The following is a 26,949-nucleotide window of genomic DNA, read 5'->3' as shown; positions in this document are numbered from 1 at the left end:
AAGATAGAGTTAATTCAGTCATGTGTATATTTTATTTTGCAGGAAGAAAGTCATTTTTATTAAAGATAGAGTTAATTCAGTCATGTGTATGTTTTATTTTGTAGGAAGAAAGTCATTTTTATTAAAGATAGAGTTAATTCAGTCATGTGTATGTTTTATTTTGTAGGAAGAAAGTCATTTTTATTAAAGATAGAGTTAATTCAGTCATGTGTATATTTTATTTTGCAGGAAGAAAGTTATTAAAGATTGAGTTAATTTAATTATGTGTATATTTTATTTTATAGGAAGAAAGTCATTTCTTTGAGTTATTGGGTATCGCTAAGAATCATATAATGTATATGTATGGTGGTGATGAGTTAACACCTGATATAGAATCATTAGCTGTTACACCTGTTCTTGATGATGATGAAGGTTAATATATTTACCTGTACTTTACATACACTTGTATATTTACCTGTATTTTACAGATAAATCTTATATTTACCTGTTCTTTACATACACATGTATATTTACCTGTTCTTTACATACATGTGTATATTTACCTGTTCTTTACATACACATATGTATTTACCTGTACTTTACTGTGCACCTGTATATTTGATTCTTACCTTCTTTATACCATGGGGAGCCGCGGTGACTCAGTAAGTAAGGAGCTGACTTGTTAACTTGGAGGTTCCGGGTGCGACCTAGATGTTTCCAGAGAAAGATCCTCTGGATGGGTATCCTAGCTGGTTTCCCGTTGTCAGAGGTGCAGGACAGAGCGTCTGGCAAACAACTGTCTAGTCATTCGGTTGGGACGAAAAACCAATGTCCTGTGTACACTTAAGAGTAGGCCCTAGTGCTGCTGATCAGGCAAAATTTCCCTCAAAGCACACTGCATGGAGTATGCCTGTCTTCATTAGCTCTGTCAGAGCAGAACAGTAGGATTTTAAACCCCATTTCATTTGTTGTTTTTTTTTTATTATAACAGATTTTAAACTACCACCCAAACCTATATTAGTCAGTTTGTTCAGTATTACGAAAGATAACGAATTTACCACGGCATCAAGAGAAATATTTGTCGCTTGTGTTAGAACCATGGCTGTCAGTCAGAAAAAGGTTGTTTTTTTATTATTATTTATATTTTAACTGTTGTCTCTTTTAACTGTTTCACTCACTCACTGATTGATTCGCATAAAAAAACATCTAATTTTTCTTTTCCCAGATAACTGTTCAAAACTTTTCTTTAACCCTTAACCTATTGAAAATTTTTAGGCTAACCACAGTCAAATCTTAAAGTTCAAACTATGTTTATAACTATGGTGAACTGCAATGAACTACTGTTAACTACGTTTATAACTACGGTGAACTACGGTTAACTACATTTAACTACGGTTATAACTACTATGAACTACAGTTAACTATGGTTAACTACATTTATAACTATGATAAACTACAGTTAACTGCAGTTAACTACGTTTATAACTACGATGAACTACAGTTAACTCTGTATAACTATGTTTATAACTACGATGAACTATGGTTAACTACGTTAACCAAGGTCAACTATGTTTGTGACCGTAAGACGTGGCCGCTGCTTTACACAAATATGTTATTAAATTCTACAAACAAATACATCTGAGTCAGGTGAAAAAGACAACTTTATGGTCATTTACTACCCACCCCAGCCCTGCCATGTGGTACCCCAGCCCTTCCAGGTCGATGAACGTTTTTGTAGGTTACCCATTAAAACCCAGGTTATTTTCTGTATATTTCACCTTGCACCTGTAACACATGTGTATATTGTTCCTAAACACCTGTTTGTATATTGTTCCTAAACACCTGTATATTGTTCCTAAACACCAGTATATTCTCTAACAAACCTGGAAATAATGATTTAAACTCTATAAATTGTTGGTCTACTACCTCACATTTTGAACTTGTTGTCAGACATAATCATAAAAAGGGAGCCACGCTGGCTCAGTGAGTAGGATGTTGGCTGGCTAATCTGAAGGTGCTGTTTTGATCCCTGCATTGGCCAAGAAAGTTCATCAGAATTTTCCGGGGTGGTTCCCCCTTATCAATGACAAGGGACTACGTATATATTGGAGTGCACATGAAAGAACCCTTGACATTCAAATTCGAAATATGAATAGGCCAATATTTCCCTCATAGCACACTGTATGGCGTATGCCCGTTTTCATTAGCCCAGTTCGGAGCAGAACAGTAGAACGTTAAACCCCATTTCATTTCATTTATATTATAAATATCATTAAAAAAGACAAACTGACCGACACCCAATGGATTATGTCTGACAAAGCCTAAATTTGTATCGGACAATATCTGTGACAGGTGCCTTATTTCCAGGCTTGTAGATTCTGTAATGATTGTATATATATGTGTGTATTTCACCATCATAATTCACTTATAACATTTTTCTCTTTGAAACTTACCAAACCTTTCTACTTGTTGTTTGTGTGATGTGATTAAAATTAGGAAACCAAAAAGGTAGGTATTATTAATCCAATTAATGTATTTGACACTTTTTAGGACATGGGAGTGATTTTGATGTCATGGAAACGCTTTAATTTATAGGTGATGGCAGTGATTTTGAGGTCATGGGAGTGATTTTGAGGTCATGGGAGTGATTTTGAGGTCATGGGAGTGATTTATAGGACATGGGAGTGGTATAGGTTATGGGGGTGATTTATAGGTTATGGGAGTGATTTTGAGGTGATGGAAGTGATTTATAGGTTATGGGGGTGATTTATAGGTCATGGGAGTGATTTTGAGGTGATGGAAGTGCTTTATAGGTCATGGGAGTGATTTTGAGGTGATGGGATTGAGAGATTTTGAGGTGATGGATGCACTTCATAGGTCATGGGAGTGATTAAAAGCAGATATTTCTCCTACAATAACATGGGAATAAAAACTGACAGGATTAAACATATATTATTCAAGAGCTTGCAAGCTGTCAATCAAACCATGTGACGTAAACAATTAGCCATGTGGCGTGAATTGAGGCACAGCGTATTGTTCAGTTTGAGTGAACTTAACTCTTAACCAGCTATACACCTTATCCATTTATTTCCTTGTGTGCCAATTTCTATTTTATATAAAATCATATTATCACTAATATTGTATTCTGTTCACTAAATTACCATAAACCAATTCGATTTTATTCTAAAAACACTCAGTGGTTGGCCTGTATGCCTCAAAATATATAATAATATCCTTGCTAATACCCACTGTTACAAGATGTAAATGTAATAAGAGTTCTACCTATTATTTTACAGAATGGTGAATTTCAGTTTGAAAATATCCAAACTTTACAAGCTAAAGGTTTTAATATGGAACCACAAAGGGTAAGATATGTTGTTCGTTCAGATTGGATGGCCGAATGGTTAGATGTGTTGTTCATTCAGATTCTGATATCATCACCATTAACATAAATAATTCAGATTCTGATATCATCAAGGGGGGGTTGGATGGTCGAATGGTTAGCATTAAGCAACTCAACTTGAAAAGAGCTAAGGGCTTGAGTCACAGCCAGAGGACATAACTCTGGGGAGTGATGGTTGAATGGTTAGCACATGCGCATTGAATCATAAGGTCTGTCATTGAGTCAACTGGCGTGGTTTTGACTCACCGATTGTATGTGACATAGAGAGAAGGGTCACCTGTCCAACCCCGGTGGGTTTCTCTGAGTCCTCCAGTTTCCTCCCATTGCTAAAGACCCCTATGCGCAAGCTAATTATTGAAATGAAATTAAACCATATTTTAGTCACGAAATGACCTAGTTTCTGAAAATTTTTACTTGAACAATGATAATAATGCTTATTTCTGTGTGCTGTGGGTCGTTGGCCAAAATGATTGAAGCCTGCGCGTTAAATAACAAGGTCTGTCATTGAGTCAAGTGGCGGCTTTCGACTCCCCACTTGTGGGTGACAAGGAGTAAGGTCCCCTTTTCAACATCATGGGTTTTCTCCGGGTCCCCTCTGTCTATTTCTGGGAATAACTATTGTAGTAGTAACTTAAAGCATATAATGAAGGAGGTATTTATTGAAAGGAGCTATATCTCTATTCGTTGGAACCTTAAAGATACATGTATGTAAGATTTAGATAAAGAGCTGACCTTTCTTTCTATAAAAGTTCCAAAATAGATAATTAAAAAAAAATATATTGAAAATTTCATTTAAATTACTTTATTCTGAGCGAAGATATGGCTGTTTGAAAATTTCACTCAAATTACTTTATTCTGAGCGAAGATATGGCAGTTTGAAGTTTTGACATAGATTGTTTATTATCGTAACAATTTTACTTGTCAATCAAGACTCAGCCTCAATTGTCTATTTTTAAATTAAATCGTTAAATCAGTGCCATCTGATGGTCTAGAGCGTTGATTATAGGCTTGTAAATAATACATCTTTAATAAGGATGAAAATGGATCAAAAATCATAAAATATTAATGTACCTCGGTAACATGAATGTATATAAACTGATTTTTAGAATTTTTATTGTGATTTCTATTTGGTTATCGTGCGCGCGCTGTATCATAAGGCCTGTCATTGAGTCAACTGGCGTGGTTTGGAATCCCCGGTTGTACGTAGCAAGAAGTAGAGTCACCTGTCCAACTTTGTAGGTTTTCTCCGGGTCCTCTTACTGCTAAAGACCCGTACGCACAAGCGAATTATTTAAATAAAATTAAACCATATGTTAGTCCCATATGTGTCGAGTGAACATTAAACCCCATTTCTCTGTCTCTCTATTGGGTTCTGTTTGGTAAAATATGTGAGTAGTCCAAATTGATTATACAGTAAGCCTTGGATAAGTCGAACTATATAAGTCGGATCTTCGTTCAACTCAGATAAAATCGTTTGGACTCTTTGATCCTGCACGTTTTTTTTTATTAAATTTCTGCGCATAAGTCGATTTCCTAAGTCAGATCTTTGCTCAACTCAGATCAAAATATTTGGTCCATTTGATCTAATTTCGACTTTTTTCCTTTGCCTAAGTCGGTTCGGCAGTATTTTTCAGAATTTGATTAAGTCAGTTTCGTTTTGATGGTCTAAAACACAGTTAGGTATTCCATGCACAGAGCCCCAAAATACTTTCCCCTGTCATTTTGACCCAAACTGCCTATTTGACGCGACGCAATAATAGAATTTTCCCGGAAAATTCGAAACGAACTGTCTTCTGTACAAGACATTTTCCGGGAAAATTTAGGACATTTTTCAAAGATGGCGACAAAACAGAAGTTATCTACTCGCACATACTTATAAAAAGCTTGAAATGTGCCTTGGAATCAATTATTATCCGGCTCTTGTAGTTTATTTCTAATGAGCTAAGATTGAATTTCAGTCTTCTATTAACTCGGACCTTCGCTTAACTCGGATCTTTGCTTAACTCAGATAAAATTGGTCTGTCCACTTAGACCTGACTTATCCGAAGTTAACTGTAGTTAGAGGGAGTAATTATTGTAGTGGTAATGTTTATAATTGATTTTTATTAGAGGGAGTAATTATTGTAATGTTTATAACTGATGTTACAGGGAATGATAGAAGCTGGTACAAAGAAATCTATAATGTTAACATGGACGCCACCTCCAGGTCACGAGGTAAGTTACATCTGTCATTTATAATAATACTACTTGGGTTTTTCTCACTTTGCCCGAATGCCAACCCATGAATGTCCAATCACCTTTTTGAAAAATAAGTTGTTGTGCATGCCTTGGACTTATGTAGGGTTGGATGGCCGAATGGTTAGCATGTGCACACTGTATCATACGGTCTGTCATTGAGACAACTGGGGGGGTTTCGATTCCCAGGTTGTATGTGACAAGTAATAGGGTCACCTGTCCAACTTCATGAGTTTTCTGCGTGTCCTACGGTTTCCTCCCACTACTAAAGACACCTACACGCAAGCAAATTATTAAAATAAAACTGAACAATGTGTTAGTCCCAAAATGGCCTAGTTTGTGTCGAGTGGACGTTAAACCCCATTTCTCTCTTTCTCCTTGGTCTTATTCCATGTAATTATATAGCACGGTAGGGTAGTTCTGTCATTTAGTGAAGTGGCATAATTTTGCTTATACTTGATTTTCTTTAAGTTCTCTGGTTCCCTCCCACTGCTGAAGGCCCCTTCAAGCAAGCGATTTATTGAAATAAATATGTACCATATGTTAGTCTCAAGATAACCTTGTTTGTGTTGAGTGGTCGTTAATTGTTTGTTTTTATATTTCAGCCCAATCAAACGATGGAAGCGTCAGTATTAGTGACGTTAAAAGGTGACGTAACAGAACAATATAGAGTTATGTTACGAGGAATGGTCGTATCCGAGTAATTATTTATTTATCTGTGATTAATTTATATAAAATATCTGTGATATCATGTGATTGTTTGTAAAAAAAATAAATTCCAAACAGTATTGTCTATCCTGAATTACAATATTTCCATTCTTGGTTCAAGTAGAACATTGACAGAAGCAGAGGTCGCAGTCACGCAAAAATCTGCGTCTTTCACGCATTTTTTTTCAAAATAAACGCAAATATTGACGGACGCTAGGTAATTTACACACAGAAAATTTCCCCCACATGAGAATAATTAGATTATTCTATGTTGTAGTTTGTACACTACGTCATCAATTTCTGTGCTTCGTGTGGCATTTACACACCGCTCTGTACATAGTCTCTGGGTTTTTATATTTCCTCTTATTTCGTTTATAATCTTTTAAGTTCATGGCAGTAAACCTTCTATACATAGCTATTCTGAGACAACCCCTATTTTTCTGCACTGGAAGCAATAAAGCACATTTCATACAAAATTTTGGATTGGCTAGAACACCATAAGCTGTTTACATTCAGCCAATCAAATATTGGCTTTCATAGCGAGTTTCCTCTTTGCTTCCTGTCGAAGTGAAAGATTGAAATGACTGTGCCATCAACCATGGACTTGCCGTCAACCTCCAGTTGTCATTAGACTAAATACAGTATCAATGAAATAACGATTTTACTTGCTTCTATTGAGAGGCTCTATGTCATGCAGATGTAGAGGGCAAAAACGCAAAATTTTTGAAATGAAATGAAATGAAATGGGGTTTAACGTCCTACTGTTTTGCTCCGAACTGGGCTAATGAAGACGGGCATACGCCATACAGTGTGCTATGAGGGTAATTTTGCCCAGACAGAGGCACTACGGCCTACTCTTATATCGAATTCCAACTGTCAAGGGATCTTTTACGTGCACGCCAATGTGTACACGGGACCTCGGTTTTTCGTCTCATCCGAATGACTAGACAGCTGTCCTTGTCAGGCCCTCCGTCCTGCATCACTGACCAGGGGGAACCACGCCGGAAAATCTGGATGAACTTTCTCGGCCAATGCAGGGATCGAACACCCGACCTCCAGGCTAGCGAGCCAGCGCCTAACCCACTTAGCCACCGTGATCCCCTCCAAAATTTTTGAATGTCTGCATATTTTTTACCTAACCCGAAATTGATCCACTGCGATCTCTGGACAGAAATGCTACCGAAGACATGCAAACGCATCGGCAGCGGCATTACAGCCTACTTTTATTTTGAATTCTGACTTTGTAGGGTTCTTTGTTTTTTGTCTAACTCAAAAGACTAGACGCTGCATCACGGACAAGGGGCCACCACTTCGGGATATCAGTGTAGCGAGTCATCGACTTACTGAACCACAGTAGCGTCTATATAATCTTATTTCTTCCATTATAACAAGGACGGGGAGTCGGATGGCTGAATGGTTAGCGTGCGCGCGCTGTATCATAAAGTCTGTCATTGAGTCCACTGGTTGTATGTGACAAGGAGTAGGGTCGCCTGTCCAACCTCTTGGGTTTGCTCAGGGGCCTCCGGTTTCCTCCCACTGCTAAAGACCCCCTACGCGCAAGCGAATTATGTAAATATAATTAAACCATATGTTAGTCCCGAAATGACCTAGTTTGTGTCGAGTGGACGTTAAACCCCATTTCTCTCTCTCTCTATAACAAGGACAGTATGTCAGAGACTAAAACCCGTTTCAACATCATTACCTTTAAACAGGACCAGTACATAGGCTATTGTCGCATTTTTCTCCCATGACCTGACTTTCAAGCTTTGCTCCACCCATATACACCATGCACTATGCTATGAGGGAATTTTGTCCAAAAATAGCAGAGCTAAAACAACCTGTTATACTTGGATCTTTAACATAATGGTATACAGCAAACCTCAGATTGCCTGGTTAGTGATCAAGTAACATAGCTACCTGGACTCCTTCGAATTGGGGGATCGAACAACCTGATTTAAACAAATCACAATGAGCACTACCTATCTAAATCTGTAAAGCAAGGAGACATGGTGGGAATACTCGATCAAATGATCCGGAATTAAATTCTCTCAATTCAAAAAATAGTGTCAACCGAGTGAAAGGGAGAATTTCCGAGTACAACGCATGCCATGTGCCGACTGCATAAAAAATATCTCAACCAATCATGACAGCTGAAATATATATGTTACTTAAAATACGTCATGATTCTACTCACACCACCCTAGCTGTCGTGACTGCAGGACTGAATTCCGTATCACTCGATTGCAATTCTGTCAAGTCGGGATGTTCAGGGGCCTGTTTCATGAAATTTTAACTCAGATAAAATCCAAATTTTAGTAATTTGATTGGATAATATTAGATTGATTTTTTGTGTTTAGCCAATCAAAATTGAAGTATCTACTAAAATTTGGATTTTATCTTTAGTTAAGATTTCGAGAAACGGGGCCCAGGACTGACAATCGAGCACCCCCAGTATATATAGGCCTGATGGCTTAAATCTCACATTGTCAATAAAGCAACAAAAAAGAAACCCTGTTTACAATGGATGATTTATATTTATTTATAAATAGGATTTACAGAAAGTATTCAATATTAATATCTAGAGCTGAACATGGCTGATTTAAATCAAACTTGGTTATAACATCTGGATGTAGTGTACCCAGTCGACCAATAGATTGACCATTAACCATTATCTCAGCACATCTACCAGGGAAATACGTAGAATCTGAAAGATAAATAAAGAGAGAAATGGGGTTTAATGTCCACTTGACACAAACAGCATTTTGGGACCAACAGACGGTACAATTTTATTTCAATAATTCGCTTGTGTGTAGGGGTAGTTAGAAGTATTGGGAGGAAATACATGAGGTTGTACAGACGACCATACTCCTCGTCACTTAAAAGCATCAGATCCAATCAAGAATCAATAGAGTGTATAACGTTTTTATCTCCTTAAGTTATAAAGATAATATTTGACACTTATATTGTAAAAGTTTAGTTGCCCCTGATGCAACAATACCTTACAAAAAGTTCCGCCACCCCTGATGCAATATCTTACAAAAAGTTCGGTCACCCCTGATGCAATACCTTACAAAAAGTTCGGCCACCCCTGATGCACCTACCAGGCTAATGAAGAAAGTGATACAGCCGATTCCGAATTCCAAATGCCAAGAATTCTTTTACCTGCACATCTATGTGTACATGGGACCTACTTTTTTTTGTACCATCCGAACAAAAAGACAATGTTCCTTGCCAGGTCCTCTGTCAATGACAAGGAGAAAAACCGGGATCAATCCAGAAAGGGAGATAATTAACAATCTTACCATCACTAGCTTTAATATAATAACCATTAGTTTTATCATATGGTATTTCTAATAACTTCATCACTCTATCTAATAAACCATGTATCACTTCAAATCCTGATGTTTTATTATAATGTATAGCACATAATCTTCTCTCATTTCTTGATCCAACATCTGATAGATAAATAACATCAATTAATGGTGGTACAATGACAAAATGTTCAACAATAGGCATAACCTGTCTAACAAAATTTGAAATGAATCCAGTTAAGATTTTAGGGCAACTGTTTAGTTTCACTAGCAGTGTTAAGGGTAAGGGTTACTGTTTAGTTTTACTAGCAGTGTTAAGGGTTAAGCTTACTTTTATTTTTCACTAGCAGTGTTAAGTAAGTAGTGAAACTTAACAGTTATAAACCCAACACTTATTAGGCTATCTAATCTACACAGACCATTTTAAACTACACAACAGTAGAAACCAAATATATTTTAATGATTTTCGCTGAATTTGAACAATTCGCCAACAAAGGTATGAGATTGAAACTAAACATTAAATACATAAACTCTTGCTAGAACAGCACAACTAAATGATACCGTAAGTTGTTATGGGATACAATCACTAGTTTTATTCTAAAAGCACGACTTTTCAACTAGTATCCTTTTATCATTGTGCTTGATAACGATAAGAGAATACTTGTCGAAACGTCGTGCTTTTAGAATAAAACTAGTGATTGTATCCCATAACAACTGTGTTCTGTTAAGGTGTTTCCTGATCGCTAAATGCCATTCAAAGATTGAATAATACCTGAGTTGTAGTGTAGTGTGACTCTGTCTTAAGGGTGGTGCGTATACAGCCTTTAAGAAAGTGTATTAATATTATTAAGCCTACCTTTTGTGGGATCTTGATAGACAACATCTGATATTTCAAACAGTTTTAAAGGTAGTGGCATGTTCTGATTATTATAAACTGTTTTTAATACACCTGGTAGTAAAGTTGTTCTTGCTACCTGTAATAATAATAATAATAATAATTTGTAATCAAACAGTTGTATATATCAGTCATTAAGTTCTGTGTCACAGAGGAGGGGGGAGGTCTTTAGCAGTGGCAGGAAACTAGAGGGTCCACGGAGAAAAACCCACAAGAGAGAGAAAAGGGGTTTAATGTCCACTCAACACAGAATAGGTCATTTCGGGACTAACATATGATTTTTTATTTTATTTCAATACTTCACTTACGCATAGGGGTCTTTAGCAGTAGGAGGAAACCGGAGGACACGAAGAAAACCCACAAGGTTGTACAGACGACCCTACTCCTTGTCAGTAAAACCGGGGAATCAAAAACCATGCAAATTGACTCAATTACAGACTTTGACACAGCGTGCACATGCTAACCATTCAGCCATCCAACACCCCCGAAAACCCAACGAATTTAGACAGGTGACCCTACTCGTTGTCACACACAAGTTTGTGATCGAAACCACGCCACTTGACTCAATGACAGACTTTATGATCTACAGTGGTTCTTTCTTCAGCAGACAATGTCCTGGAACGTTTCACAGTCTATACAGTCTTTGCCTAGAGATTCGATGTCTGGACATCTTGATATCAATGTATCCATTATAAATTATATATAAGAAAATTTACCTGAAATTCTAGTGTTTTAGGATTAGCAATATGAACTGCTGGGATATCTTCTATTTTGTTACCCAGTTTACCAGCTATATCATCTTTAGAACACTGAAAAAATAAGTGGAATTTATCAAAAGTATGTAGAATATACACAAAATATGTAGAATATACACAAAATATGTGGAATATACCCAAAATATGTAGACTATACACAAAATATGTGGAATATACACACAACATGTGGAAATTACACAAAATATGTGGAATTCGCACAAAATATGTGCAATGTACACAGAATATACAGAAATACCCCAAATTACATGTAAATTGAATAAATTTACTTACAAGAGCAAAAGTTAGAGCCTCGGTGAATCCTGCACCAGCTATTTCTTGACGTAATAAATCTGTTAATTTATTTAACGGAAACTGAAACAATAATAATTTATATAATGATCAATAATTATATTGCATAGATTCAACAACTAACAAATTTCCATGTCATTATATGTCCGTTGAAAATTAACAAAACTGGGTGTTTGTCTATTTTGCAATCCGGAACCAGTTGGGTGGGGGGGGGGGGTATTTCTATACAGGAAACTTATCTATGGGGGGAGGGGGTTGTACGTAACAAGGAGTAGGGTCGCCTTCCAACTGCGTGAAATAAAATTGAACCATGTGTTAGTCCCGAAATGACCTAGTTTGTGTTCAGTAAACTATCTCACTCTCTCTATTGGGAATTCTGGATTAAGGGTTGCCTACCCTAACGGCTAAACCTAACCGTTGTTGAATCCATCTAAAAATTTAACCCGTAACAGACAGGTAGACAGGACAGACCTTTGACACCCAGTCTGATTGAGGAACAAACATGCAGCCTTGTGGTCAAAAATTAAATCTCGTAACGACATTATATTAAAGAACAAACCTGATTTGCGATACAATTAGTATCTGGAATAGTTTTCTTTATATTATTAAAACCGTAACCAATAGCAACATCTTCCATGATATCACAACCATGTAAAATATCTAACCATGTGTTAAAGATACATTATGTACGATTTAGATAAAGAGCTGACCGTTCTTGCTATAACAGCTCAAAAATAGATAATGTAAAATGAATATATTGAAAATTTCATTCAAATTACTCTATTCTGAGCCAAGTTATCACTGGTTGAGACTTAGCCTCACTTTCCCATTTTTAAACTAAATTTTTAAATGGCGAACTGTTCTAATCTAGTTAAAATCTTGAGTATCCGATGGCATCGAGAGTCAATTATGGTCTTGTTTTGTTAATAATTGTCTAATTAATAGTTTATATAACATTTCAGGCCTAAAGAAAGACCTGTAATAGGCAGATTTTGTTCTTGCATAATGTATGTCTAAACAATACAAAATGGAAGTAGTTACTGTCTGTCAAACATAAAACTTCTATCTTACTACTTTAATCATTTTTAAATTTACACATTTTAATCTTCCAAAGGTAGTTTCAATGCTGAGGTAACTTTTATAAATGTAAATCATGTTTTTAATCACTTGTGCTATTTCATCCTATAATGACCGTCATATAAATAGACCGTACAATAGTTACTGAATTCTCCTGAAGGAAGGTGTCTCATGCAACAACTCAATTTGCATTGAGCCGACATTTTAGCTAAATTAAAAATAGATTAGAAGTATAGAGGTAGCATGTGAAATGAAGTCCTTAAAAATGGTGTTAAAATGTAGAATCGCAAACCAAGAAATTCAATCCTTTTCCAATAACACGATTGAAATGATCGAGGTCCTTAAATACAGTGTTAAAATACACTGATGTCACATAATGATGATATCACTGAGAATATTGTACCATAATTATAACGATTTCTACATCATTCCTCACTGAAGATTCGCGAACAGAGAAAACGGTCATTTCTCACTGAAGAGTCGCAAACAGAGAAATGGTCATTTCTCATTGAAGAGTCGCAAACAGAGAAACGGTCATTTCTCACTGAAGAGTCGCAAACAGAGAAACGGTCATTTCTCACTGAAGAGTCGCAAACAGAGAAACGGTCATTTCTCACTGAAAAGTCACAAACAGAGAAACGGTCATTTCTCACTGAAGAGTCGCAAACAGAGAAACAGTCATTTCTCACGGAAGAGTCATGAACAGAGAAACAGACATTCCTCACTGAAGAGTCGCAAACAGAGAAACTGTCATTTCTCACTGAAGAGTCATGAACTGAGAAACAGACATTCCCCACTGAAGAGTCATGAACAGAGAAACTGTCATTTCTCACTGAAGAGTCATGAACTGAGAAACAGACATTCCTCACTGAAGAGTCATGAACAGAGAAACAGTCATTCCTCACTGAAGAGTCAAGAACAGAGAAACAGACATTCCTCACTGAAGAGTCGCAAACAGAGAAACAGTCATTTCATTCTATTTCCAATAACACACTATGGTTTGATTGATTAAAGGATACCAGCTCTTGTTGGAGGAATTTCAACTTTTAAATTTTGACCATCTTTCAAAGGTTCTGTTACTAAACACATTTTAGTCAGGTATTTCGCCATCTGCTCGGCTGTTATACTGAAAAAAAAAAAAATCTCTGTAAAGATATACTATGATTATGAAGTAATGGAATTTATAATGATTTTTGAATCTCATGAGATAACGCTTTGCTAACATTTACGACTTTTGAATCTCATGAGATAACAGACGGCTAAAATTTACAATGATTTTGGAATCTCATTAGATAACGGATTCCTAAAATTTACTACGATTTTGAAGACTCGTGAGATAACAGATTGCAAGAATTTACAATGATTTTAGAATCTCACAAGATACAGATGGCTAGAATTTACTATGATTTTGGATTCTCATGAGATAACAGATTGCTAAATCTCGTGAGATAATTTACAATGATTTTGGAGACTCTCGAATGAGGATTAACATATCAACACAATAGATTTACTGGTAATTCAGTTATTTTGTGACAAACGTGTCAATTTTTGTATCGATGGATATATGTGTGAGGAGACGGAATTTTGCCAGAACAGTGGCATTTCCACCTACTCTTGGGGTTAACTTACTCGATACCAACTTGTTTATTGATCCTTTCAACATTTACTTCTTCAAATCTATACGGTAAACTCTGAAATAAACACAGGATAATCATAAACACATCTTTATAAATCTATACGGTAAACTCTGAAATAAACACAGGATAATCATAAACACATCTTTATAAATCTATACGGTAAACTCTGAAATAAACACAGGATAATTATAAACACATCTTTATAAATCTATACGGTAAACTCTGAAATAAACACAGGATAATCATAAACACATCTTTATAAATCTATACAGTAAACTCTGAAATAAACACAGGATAATCATAAACACATCTTTATAAATCTATACGGTAAACTCTGAAATAAATACAGGATAATTATAAACATAACTACTTCTTCAAATCTATACGGTAAACTCTGAAATAAATACAGACTGTAGGGTAAACTCTGAAATAAATACAGACTGTATGGTAAAATCTGAAATAAACACAGGATAATTATAAACACAGCTACATCTATATAAATCTGTACGGTAAACTCTGAAATAACACAGGATAACTACAATTCTTCACACATGTCTTGCTATCCAGCATTCAAGGTTAGTGTGAACTGCAAGGGAAGACAACTTTGCTTGGGAGAATGGATAATGACAATATCTACACACCTTTCAAATCATCATCACCAGCCAGGAGGTTAAGGGCTTGATCCCTGTGTTGACTGAGAAATGAAATGGGGTTTATAATCCTACTTTTCAGTCTCAACTTGGCTAATGAAGATGGGCATAAGCCATGCAGTGAAAATTTTGCCTGGACAGCGGCACTATGGCCTACTCTCATATCGAATTCCATGTGCCAGTTTTCATTAGTCCAGTTGGTGCAGAAAAGTAGGATGTTCAACCCCACTTCATTTTAATAAGTTAGTTTTTCGAAAATAGATATTAAACTCAGATGACTTACTGGATAATTTATCTTGGTTCCATCTGGTTGAATAACTTCAGCAGCTTCAACACTGAAAAAAATAGAGGAAAATCCATTCTTTACAACCATGTACGTCACTGGACAACCATGTCCATCACATTTGGCTGGACAATTCTTACAATTGATAGAAGAGCCTGGATGACTGTTGAATTTTTGATATTAAACAATCAGTCATCCAGACTCTTGTCAATTGTAAGAATTGTCCAGCAAAATTTAATGGCTGATGTTGTGGTCAGAGCTTGACTCTTATTTCAGCCATAAATACAACACTTTACTAACTGGCAGTGAAACTGACTGACTAGAGAACTTGCTTCTCGTTCAATATACATGCCATAAAATTAGAATTTCAAATACAATAAATACAGTTAACTTTATAGTTTAAACATTTAAGATCATATACAGAAATTTTAATAATGCTAAAAACTGACATATTCTTTGACAAAATATCTTGCTTATCTGTAGTAAACAATCACCCTGACTCAGAGTACATCCATATTTGAGGATGTCCAAATTTCAAGTGATGGGCAAATAGGAGTGTTTAATCTACATACACGAGGGGATCACGTGGCTAAGTGGGTAAGACGCTAGCTCGCTAGCCTGGAGGTCGGGTGTTCGATCCCTGCATTGGCCGAGAAAGTTCATCCAGATTTTCCGGCGTGGTTCTCCCTTGTCAGTGATGCAGGACGGAGGGGCTGACAAGGAAAGCTGTCTAGTCGTTCGGATGGGACGAAAAACCGAGGTCCCGTGTACACATTGGCGTGCACGTAAAAGATCCCTTGGCAGTTGGAATTCAATATAAGAGTAGGCCGTAGTGCCGCTGTCCGGGCAAAATTTCCTTCATAGCACACTGTATGGCGTATGCCCGTCTTCATTAGCCCAGGTTAGGAGCAGAACAGTAGGACGTTAAACCCCATTTCATTTCATTTCATTTCATTTCTCTACATACACGAACGTCTAATACAGTGGTTCTGAACCTTTATTTGCCAACGGCACACCTAGAAACACATGAAAAAATAGCGGCACATCTGGCTAAATATATGTCAAAAATATTTGAAATTTGCAAAATAAAAACATGGCAGTTAAACGGCATATAACCGTAGACAGAGACTAGTCATTGAAACATAGAATGTCTTAAACTAAATAAAGTAAAACACGTTTAATAACTTATCAGCGAATACTCAATTGGGATCATGTGATTTTTCGCATTTTTTTAGTGTGCCTTTCAAAATACCGCAGCACACTGGTTGAGAATCGCTGGTCTAATATAAAACCAGTTTTATGAAATAAGTAAATGAAAATTGCTTGATTACATTGAGAGAACTTTAATTAAAATAGTAATTGTGTTCCATATTATGTTTTTGTGTTTTATCAAGTAGATATAAATTGATAGAAAAGATCTTACGTGAATTGTTTTTCACAATAAACAGAGAACATGGTAACTATGGTATCGAGAGTTGTTTTAGCTTTATGTAAGTCTGTTGCCGTACATTCTATAAATACATTCTTCGTATTAACCGTTATCTTACTGTGGTTACCTATAATATATATAAATACAGATGCTATGGTTACCTACAATATATATAAATATACATGCTATGGTTACCTATAATACAAATAAACACAGTTGCTATGGTTACCTATAATATATATATAAATATAGCTGCTATGGTTATCTATAATATATATAAATACAGTTGCTATGGTTACCTATAATATATACAAATACAGTTACTGTGGTTACCTATAATATATATGTATTTATGTAAATATATTCCTTGTATTAACAGTTACTATGGTTACCTATAAGGCAACACAAATAAAATAACTTGTTTCTCGGGCACCGCCCGCACGCAAAATTGGTTGCGCGTGCAGTCTATTTATTAGTCTTGATGAAAAAAAATAAATATGTAACGCCCGCACGCACATCGACAAGCAAGTCGTAAAAAAAATATCCCGCATGTACCTACATCCGCCATACATGTATATCTATTCAAATGTATTAAAACTGATTCAGATGAACATGCTGTCTTTTTTATCCGAACAATGGCGAAGTTTGGCAGATTTGCCTTTTTTATTGATATCGAAAGAACCTCCATTTTGTATCATGTGATATTAATTACCTCCCCTGATAAACTAGAATTTGATTCGTGTTAAAAGTCATTGGCGACAATATTTCAATCATTCGATCGTAATCGGCTCATTATTGCTGGCTTCAGTCGGTCCTTGTTTGGAAAATCCTATTGATAAAATAATGAACCGTAGAACAGGTTAATTAATTATAGCTAAGAATACGATACGATGACGATAGTCGTCATAATGCATACCTTAGAATCTGGGTCATTATTAGCACATTTACGGTAGTTTCGATAATCCGGAAAATAATAATTGGATTACCGATTTGATGGTTTTACTGACCAGTTGTTAGTTAGATTTAAATAGTCATTCAATATAAACACCGGATAGAACACCGAATATCCTGAGAAACACACCGAATATCCCAAGAAACAGTATTTCCGGCAATCTCCAATACCGATGACACAGTGTGACATGCATTGGTTGGAATTCGGTAAATAATTATAAATAAACCGGCGATACTAGATTTAGTTTTAAATACTGTTTACCATGATTATTATTTTTGATACACCTGGTGAAAGAGGCTTAGTTTTTAAAAATATTGTTGTCTTTATGGAGGGCTATTACATAGTCGTATGGAATTTTATTTTAAACCAATTTCAATTATGTGAATTAAATATGGAAAATTATTTTCCTTTCAGTCAGTGTTCAGTCTCAGTGTTTTAGTAGACTTGATTTTGGGTTTATGTTTTAAGTATGTACAATAAAGTTGAATATAACGGAAAGCAAAAACGTAAACAAGTAATGACTTTCTCATTTAAAAAAAAAAAAAAAGAAAGACCGCCCTCCCCTCCCCAACAATTTTCAGCAATAGCCAAATTTTATTTTGCACCATCAATGAGTAAAAAAAAAAAAGAAACCGCCCTCCCTCCCTACAGTTTTAGCTGTCAGTTGCCCGAGAAACAAGACATTTATTTTGTGTGGCCTAATATAAATACATCTATAAACGAATTTTAGTAATAGTAAAACAGCACTACTTACCGTTTATAACAGGTGGCATAGATAGAATAACTTTATTACTGTCATATATAACAGGATAAACTGGTTTGTCTTGTATTATAGGTAGATACTGTTTTAAATGGGCATCTTTCTATAATAAACAAAATCATTTACTATCACATCTATTTTTCCTTTCATTATACTGAGTGGTATTTAGCGACGACGCAATTTATATATATATATATATATAGAGAGAGAGAGAAATGGGGTTTCGGAACTAACATGTGGTTTAATTTTATTTCAATAATTCGCTAGTGCGTAGGGATCTTTAGGCGACCCTACTCCTTGTCACATACAACTGTGGAATCGAAACCACGCCAGTTGACTCAATGACAGACATCATATAACGTGCCCGCACTAATCATTTTAAAAAATTTGCTTATGCGTAGCGGTCTGTAGCAGTGGGAGGAAACCAGAGAACCCAACGAAACCCCACCAAGTTGGACAGGCCAACCCTACTTCTTGTCACATATAGGGCTGGGTATCGATAGTGATTTTTACTATCGATAATCGGCAATGAAATGTCGGTCGATAATCGATAGTATCGAAAACAAACTTATTTTCACGGTCGTCATCAAGACTGGATACAGTGTAAGTTCAAAGTTCAAAACCATACGAAGTTGCAAAACATCGTTTGCTCCTGTCCAAGGAGATTTATTTGGAAAACATTAATAAAACTTGTTATATCACGTATATATACGTAAATTGATGTTGTTTATTATTAAAATAATGCAGCCGTGGTTCCGAATGAAGAAATATCGTAAATAATTATGTTAAGGGACCAAAATGAACTTGTTCCGATTCAAAACATTGCGTACGTGCGCGCGAAAATATCAATATGGCAGACGAATTCTGAAGCTTGCAAAGGGAAATAACTCTAACTTTATTTACACATCCGGGTATCTCCGATTTAGCGATATTCAACAATAATTTCTTCAAAACTAAAGTAACGTTTCAATGAGAGTGAATTTATGAAAACAGCCGTTCAATAAGCAGTCACAATTTTGTTATGAGTTACATTGATACTTGATAGTAATTAAAGTGAGCGGTGTATTATGATTAACTGAAAGAAAACATTGACATTTCAGACGCAAGAAAAATAGACGAAGAGCGATAATCGATAGTAACCCACCGCTATCGATAGTGCTTTTCTGGGCCGTCCAATCGATACTATCGATTTATATCGATATTTTACCCAGCCCTAGTCACATACAAGAAGGGAATTGAACACACGTCACTGGAATCAATGACAGAACCCATCACTCAAAATTTAGTAAATAACTTACTGAGTATAATTCCATGAGTTCAGGTGCCGTGAATTCCTTAGTTTGATTCAAAGGTTGAAATTTGATATCAGCTGGGGGTTTGGCATCATATGTAAATGGTCCTTTAAGAGTGTCAAGATCATGAGTTCCTATGGCAACTAGAGATCTCCGCCTGCAGAGATTCTGATGAAGTTTCTCTTGAAGATCAATGAAACTTTTATATCGTTCCTGAAAATAATTAAAATGAAGATATATTTGCAAGTACAACAGAAATCTAACAATAAAATCACTGAATTTGAATTGAAATGAAATGGGGTTTAATATCCCACATTTCTCCGCCAACTGAGGCTAATGACGACAAGCATTGCCTACGCCATATAATGTGCTATATGTCAAGGGTTCTTTAACGTGCACGCCAATGTGTACATGGGACTTTTGTTTTTGCGACAGGTTCCCCCCTTGTCAGTGATGCAGGACGGAGGGCCTGACAAGGACAGCTGTCTAGTCGTATTTATTGGTCCCGTGTACTTACTGGCGTGCACGTAAAAGATCCCTTGACAGATGAAATTCGATATAAAAGTAGGCCATAGTACCGCTGTCCGGAAAAAAATTCCCTCATAACAAACTGTATGGCGTATGCCCGTCTTCATTTGCCCTGTTCGGAGCAGAACAGTAGGACGTTAAACCCTCTTTCATTTCATTTGTTTTTCGACCCATCTGAACAATTAGACACTGCACCAATGACAAGGGAAAGCACACTGGGATGAACCATGGATCCCCCGGTTAGTAAGCCAGCATCTTACTCACTTAGCAACTGCAGCTCCTACTAAATTTAAAAAAATAGAATAAATGAAACAGTTTCACCAATAACTATTGGTTAATATATTAGCTCAAATAACTCCTACCTGATTAAAGGTGATATTTCTGAGCACAGCAGCCACAGCATGAGGTCGAACTTGACCAGTCTGGAAATTTAAATAAAATAACAGATATATGTTTGACAACTGAAAGAAAAGATATAAATACCAAGGTGGCTGTTGCATGGGTTGAGAGCTAGTGATCTAACACTAGTGCTGTAGATTATCAAGTCTGTCATTGAGTTTATGTCAGTCCCGGAATGAACTAGTTTCTGTTGAGTGGACGCATGTTAAAATAGGTACTGATTAGTCACCTTTATCAGGTAACAAAATTAAACCTGTCAATTCCTTATCAGTGGTATTTAATCTTGTGTAGATTTAACGAAATGAAATGAGGTTTAACGTCCTACTGTTCTGCTCTGAACTGGGCTAATGAAGACAGGCATATACACCATATAGTGTGCTATGATGGAAATTTTGCCCGGACAGCGGCACTACGCCTACTCTTATATCAAATTCCAACTGTCAAGGGATCTTTTATGTGCATACCAATGTGTACGCGGGACCTCGGATTTCCGTCCCATCCGAACTATTAGACAGCTGTACTTGTCAGGCCCTCCATCCTGCGTGCAGATTTAACAATCCCTGACTCAATCCCCGAGATCCACCTCAACAGTTTTAATTCAAGGAATGGTAAGTGAAAATACAGCTATGTAGACAAGAGGGGAGGGGGGCAATATTTTGCTTGCGTGTAGGGGCCTTTAGCAGTGGGAGGTAAAGTTCACCATACCAGTAATGCAAACTAGACCATATAACAATATAACAAAAAGTAACAATATGTTAGTGTGAAAATGGTTTAAGTATTGTGTAAAACCCTGAATTCATTCAATTGAATAAATTATATCCAAGTCAGGAAATAACAATTTAAACTGTAACATTTTAACCTTGATACAAGACATTTTTCAAATATCATTAAAAACACAAAGAAAGACAAATCCGTGCCCGACAAAATGACAGACACCAGATGGATGGTGTCTGACAAAACCTGTATTTATACCGGACATTATCTGTGACAAGTGTTCTATTTCAAGGATTGGACTCAAGTCAACTTACGGAAGGTAAAATTGTCAATCTTTGTTTTTCACCGCTTGGTTCAACTGTTGTATATCGTGGTGCCTTTAATCTGATAAATAAAAGAGATACATAAATACAGCAGGAGTATAATATATTCTTTCTTTTGCACAGATAAAAAGCAACAAGATTGTTACAGACTCAATTCTGAAAACGTACCCACTCTAAGCGGAAATGAAATGAAATGGGGTTTAACATCCTTCTGTTCTGCTCCAAACTGGGCTAATGAAGACGGGCATACGCCATACAGTGTGCTATGAGGGAAATTTTGGCCGGGCAGTGGCACTATGGCTTACTCGTATATCGAATTCCGATTGACAAGGGATCTTTAACGTGCATGGCAATATGTACACAGGACCTCGGTTTTTCGTCTCATTCAAATGACTAGACAGCTGTTCTTATCAGGCCCCCCATCCTGCATAACTGACAAGAGGGAAACCACACCGGAAAGCTGGATTAACTTTCTCGGCCAATGCAGGAATTGAACACCCGACCTCCAGGCTAGTGAGCCCGCCTCTCACCCACTAAGCAACCATGCCCCCCCCCCCCACCCTAAGCATTGATAGATACATTTCTGGACTGTTAACCCAAATAAGACCAATTGTTTTTTATTTTTTCCCTACCGTAGTTCTATGATATCAGGTGTTGGAAGTAAATGCAGAAAAAAAAAATCTACATGTAATGTACCATTCGTCGTTCGTTCCTTTAGGCTTAACGTCCGCTCCCTTCTTGAGTGATATCGCAGACATGTTTTTCCTCAGTAACTTGCCAGAGGAGCCAAATAATTCTGTTTCCTTTGGATAAAGACAATACCTTTTGCAGGTTGCGTCCATGGTAAATTTTATCCAAAGGAGTTGGTCCTGGTACTAATAACACGGTAAATACATGTACCATTTGGGAGTGAGCTTATAAAGCATTCAAGGTACATTTTGGAAAAATGTATACCGCGGAAATACAGGACTTCAAACTGGGAGTAACAACATAACAATTACAATAAATTGTGGTAAGGTTCTTTATCGAGCGACTAAATTATCAAGTTAAACATACATTATGCAAGAGCAAAATCTGCTTATTACAAGTCTTTCTTTAGGCCTGAAATTTTATCTAAATTATCAATTAGAAATTAATTAACTTATCCAGACCATAATAAACTCTTGATGTCAAGGCTAGCCTTCGATGTTGGCTGGACTAGATTCCTATATGTCGCTTAACGGCCATTGATAATTAAATCAAAACAGTGGATAATCGAGACTATGCTGTTTATATTAATGATTTTAGTAATGATGACCGAGACTATGCAAAAATTTCACCCGCTTCGTTCTCGGCTCATAGTGGATCGATTTGACTGAAATTTTCAGCAAATTACCTTTACACTATCTAGTTTTTAACTATTATAGCGAGAACTGCCATCTCTTTATCTTATCTCCCATAATGTATCTTTAAGATATATTGTTTAGTGTTTGTCTGGCTTATAAAGCAATGTAATATTGAATAAAACTTCCATAGCACATATCATAATGGGGTGAAGGGATTACCTAAGATGACTATATTTTATGAGTGGGGTGGGCGGAGGTGATTAGAATCATTTTTAAATTCTTACTTTTCTAGAAATACGAGTAACCCTCTTGATATACCCTCAATACACAATATATCATATCTGTAAAAACAATAAATAAACAACAACAGTTTAATTACAGTATTAACCATATTAAAACAATAGTCAAGATTTATAACATTATATTGTACAAGCCTATTAGCTGGTAAATCGATTAAAGTCTATCATAATCATAATGTCACCCTTGAGTCATTGCAAGTTGTTTTGGGCTGTTAGTTGCCATAAAAGGCTAAACAACCTGATCCAAGTACTACTGTGTCACACTGCATTACTCAAAGATATAAATATTTATATATTTCTATGGTGATACTATTTTGCGACACCCCTGTAGTACCTGTATGTCACCCAACTACCGACAGCGGCCTTGCGTTATCCTTGGTCTCATACCGTCTCACACAGTTGACCTACGCTAGTTGACATGGGGTCACACAGTTGACCTACGCTAGTTGACATGGGGTCACACAGTTGACCTACGCTAGATGACAAATGAAATGGGGTTCAACGTCCTACTTTTCTGCTCCCACTGGGCTAATGAAAACGGGCATACGCCATACAGTGTGCTATAAGGGAAATTTTGTCCCAGCAGCGGCACTATGGCCTACTCCTATATCAAATTCCAACTGCCAAGGGATCTTTTACGTGCATGCCAATGTATACACTGAACTTCGGTTTTTCATCCAATCAAAACAACTAGACAGCTATCCTTGTCAGGCCCTCCCTCCTGCACCACTGACATGGGGAAACCATGTCGGAAAAGCAAGGTGACAACGGATTAAGTAGAATAGTGACTTGACTTATGGAAGCCTGATTTTACAAACCTATTAGCTGGTACGTCTATTTTATATTCTACAACATCTGATGCTCCACTTGCTTTCTCTTTACCCTGTTCTCTTTCTATCTGTTCTTTCTCTGATGTCTACAATAATAATAATAATAATAATAATATTTACTAATACAGTCAATTAATTCCGCATCATTTAGCAAGAGCGAGAAATGGGGTTTAACGTCTACTCAACACAAACTAGGTCATTTCGGGACTATATATGGTTCTATTTATTTCAATAATTCGCTTGTGCGTAGGGGTCTTTAGCAGTGGGAGGAAACCAGAGGACCTGGAGAAAACCCATGAGGTTGGACAGGCGACCCTACTCCTAGTCACGTACAACCAGGGAATCGAAACCACGCCAGTTGACTGAATGACAGACCTTATGATGCAACGCACACACACTAACCATTCGGCCATCCAACCCCCCAGATGCTAGAAAGACAAACATTATACATGGTATATAATGGAGAAGTAAAAGTGGTTAATATTTTAAATTTGGCATATTTTTATACTTATTTATTGATCGTAAACATAGAAGTACTGTATCTATTTTAATATGTATTTTAATTATACAGGAGGCCTGGCAAATATTGCTGTCTAGACCATAAATAAAGTTCATGTCAGAGACACATTTATTTTGAGATTACAGTAGCCCAGACAAAAACTAACACATTCATTTTATCTATTTGTAATACACGACTTGTGAAATCTTGTCGAAATGTGGCAGTGAAATAAACCACAGTAAAAGTGTGTTATTTGATTAACTGACACATTTAAAAAGACAACTTTTAAACATACATTATGCGAGAGCTAAATCTGTCTATTGCAGGTCTTTCTTTAGGCCTGAAATGTTATCTAAATTATTAGACATTAATTAACCAATCCAGGACATAATCAACTCTAGATGGCAGCGCTAGCCTGCGATCTTTAGTGGATTGTGAGCCGATTTACTGCATAACTTTCCTTCTCGATTTAACGATTAATGGATAATCGAGGCTATGCTGTTTATTGTACTGACTTTAGTAATGATGACCGAGGCTAGGGGGGAATTTAGGTAACTTAGTTCTCGGTTCATATTGGATCAATTTGAATGAAATTTTCAGCAAATTGCCTTTACATTATCTAGTGTAAAACTATTATAGCGAGAACTGCCAACTCGTTACCAAATCTCCCATAATGTATCTTTAAGTGTTGCTGTTTTATGTCTGATAGAAGAAAATAATACTTACTATTTCATCAAGTTCAACACCGAAGTCAAAACACAGCTGATCAAATTCTTCATCAGCTGCAAAAAGACAATTGTCACTTTCTGTTATTTTACTCGTAAAATCAATCATGTGAAAAGAAATGAAATGGGGTTAACGTCCTACTGTTCTGCTTTGATTGGGATTATGAAGACAGACATATGCTATACAGTGTGCTAGGAGGCAAATTTTTAAAGGACATCGGCACTATGGCTTACTCTTATACCCAATTCCAACTGTCAAAGGATTTTTTACGTGCATGCCAATGTGTACATGGGACCTCGGGTTTTTCATCCCATCAGAACGACTAGACATAGCTGCCCTTGTCAGGACCTCCATCCTGGTAGAGGTGTGACAGTACACAGTATTACTGTATTAGCTTGATAACGTTGAGAGAATACTCTTCGAAACATCGCCCAAATAAATAAGTAACTGTTTTTCCATAAAGATGTGTTGTTTAATTATTGCTCTATCCAGTTACTAAATGCCTCTCAAAGATTATTGACATCAAATTATTGATTGAAATGGAAAAATGTTGAATTTAATTCCTGTTTTGGATTTTAAACATTACTGAAAATATTGAGCTTGATCCTTCAACAGTATTAATTCAAAAACATAATTTTATTTTAAGCCTACTCGAACTCTTTAAAGGACCTAAGTCCGTAACTCAAAATCCTCCAAAATCTTCGACATCGAAAACACGAATTATTGGTCAATTCAAATCAACATTGATGATGTAAACTTACCGGGAAAAGATGAGCTTCTGATATACGATATTTAAGATAAAATAATTTTTTTAACATTGGTATACGAATCGTGTACCATAATGCGCTTCAGCCCCAGTTGTATTGAGAGACTCGAGGGACGAGGCTAGACACATTGCACCAAATCAAATGGAGTTATGTAGACTAGAATAACTAGACGCTAGAAATTTGCACTCGATTGAGATTGCTGACTTATTTCGCCGAACATAACTGATTTGAAATTGGAGTAAAAACGGAAACCATTAAATGTAAATCAGTTTATATACATTCATATTACAGTATTATATGCGTTGCGACCCACTTTTGTGAATTTCTAGGTCCCAAATGTTAGCGATTTAGCTCCTTTAATAAAGATTTGATGTCCCCCTCTCTGTGATTCTGATCAGTCAATCAATCTTACTATACAACCACTCACTCACACTGTATAAACTATAACACATACTTATGGAAAAACAGCTAGGCCTACTTATTTATTTGGGTGACGTTTCGAAGAGTATTCTCTCAACGTTATCAAGCTAATACAAATATTATGAGGCTAATTTATACAAAAAAAAACTATAACTATAGCTGTTTTTCCATAAATAAGTACCGGTATGTGGTATATGTAATATGTGTTATAGTTTATTGCTCTATCCAGTTGCTAAATGCCTCTCAAAGATTAATACTCACTGTATGTTTTTCCAAGGAGTTGGAATAGTTCATCTCTTTTTACTGCAACTGTCGGCATTTCAGTTCACCAGTAAAATCTTCCCTATTTCATTAATTTACTCAAATATGTCAAGTTCTGTGTTTATTTTCTGATGAAACGTGCCACTCGCCAGAGAGATCAATTTTATCTTAATTACTAGAGAG

At 36.3% G+C, this 26,949-nt stretch overlaps 2 protein-coding genes across 3 annotated transcripts in view; one reads left to right on the top strand and one right to left on the bottom strand.

Annotated features, from left to right (window-relative positions):
- Window positions 1-6,403, top strand: part of LOC126826989 (cilia- and flagella-associated protein 74) — a 46,900-nt gene extending 40,497 nt beyond the window's left edge. Inside the window, exons 39-43 of the mRNA XM_056102508.1 lie at window positions 285-411; window positions 971-1,098; window positions 3,276-3,344; window positions 5,531-5,596; window positions 6,223-6,403. Coding sequence (XP_055958483.1) covers window positions 285-411; window positions 971-1,098; window positions 3,276-3,344; window positions 5,531-5,596; window positions 6,223-6,321 — 489 coding nt within the window. The 3' untranslated portion in view covers window positions 6,322-6,403. The remainder of the gene's footprint in view (window positions 1-284; window positions 412-970; window positions 1,099-3,275; window positions 3,345-5,530; window positions 5,597-6,222) is intronic.
- Window positions 6,404-8,839: 2,436 nt separating this feature from the next.
- On the bottom strand, window positions 8,840-26,946 carry LOC126828110 (phenylalanine--tRNA ligase beta subunit). Of its 2 annotated transcripts, XM_056102497.1 has the most exons (18): window positions 26,767-26,946; window positions 25,319-25,374; window positions 24,082-24,179; window positions 23,249-23,305; window positions 21,631-21,700; window positions 20,566-20,625; window positions 19,682-19,888; window positions 18,378-18,486; window positions 16,666-16,798; window positions 15,243-15,294; window positions 14,302-14,363; window positions 13,692-13,798; window positions 12,155-12,255; window positions 11,578-11,658; window positions 11,248-11,340; window positions 10,493-10,610; window positions 9,628-9,780; window positions 8,840-9,029 (listed from the first exon to the last, which is right to left on the bottom strand). In XM_056102497.1, exons 1-18 carry the CDS (start codon window positions 26,822-26,824, stop codon window positions 8,878-8,880), a joined length of 1,767 nt encoding a protein of 588 aa, XP_055958472.1. In that variant the 5' UTR covers window positions 26,825-26,946; the 3' UTR covers window positions 8,840-8,877. The 2 variants fall into 2 exon arrangements, with proteins under 2 accessions (XP_055958472.1, XP_055958473.1); XM_056102498.1 differs by lacking the exons at window positions 8,840-9,029; window positions 9,628-9,780; window positions 10,493-10,610; ... (3 more) ...; window positions 13,692-13,798; window positions 14,302-14,363 and adding an exon at window positions 14,787-14,825.
- Between the last annotated feature and the right edge of the window lie 3 nt (window positions 26,947-26,949).

Source organism: Patella vulgata, chromosome 7 (genome assembly GCF_932274485.2).
Source record: "Patella vulgata chromosome 7, xgPatVulg1.2, whole genome shotgun sequence".
Lineage (NCBI taxonomy): Eukaryota > Metazoa > Mollusca > Gastropoda > Patellidae > Patella > Patella vulgata.
This window is presented reverse-complemented; position numbering and strand designations above follow the sequence as displayed.

Excerpts from the sequence above, each read along its gene's own strand:
- LOC126828110 (XM_056102497.1), bottom strand. The coding sequence starts at position 26,824 with ATGCCGACAGTTGCAGTAAAAAGAGATGAACTATTCCAACTCCTTGGA. Across the intron at positions 19,889-20,565 it reads GAAATATCACCTTTAATCAG|GAACGATATAAAAGTTTCAT; the intron begins GTAGGAGTTATT and ends AATTATTTTCAG. Across the intron at positions 14,364-15,242 it reads GAACCAAGATAAATTATCCA|AGTTTACCGTATAGATTTGA; the intron begins GTAAGTCATCTG and ends TGTTTATTTCAG.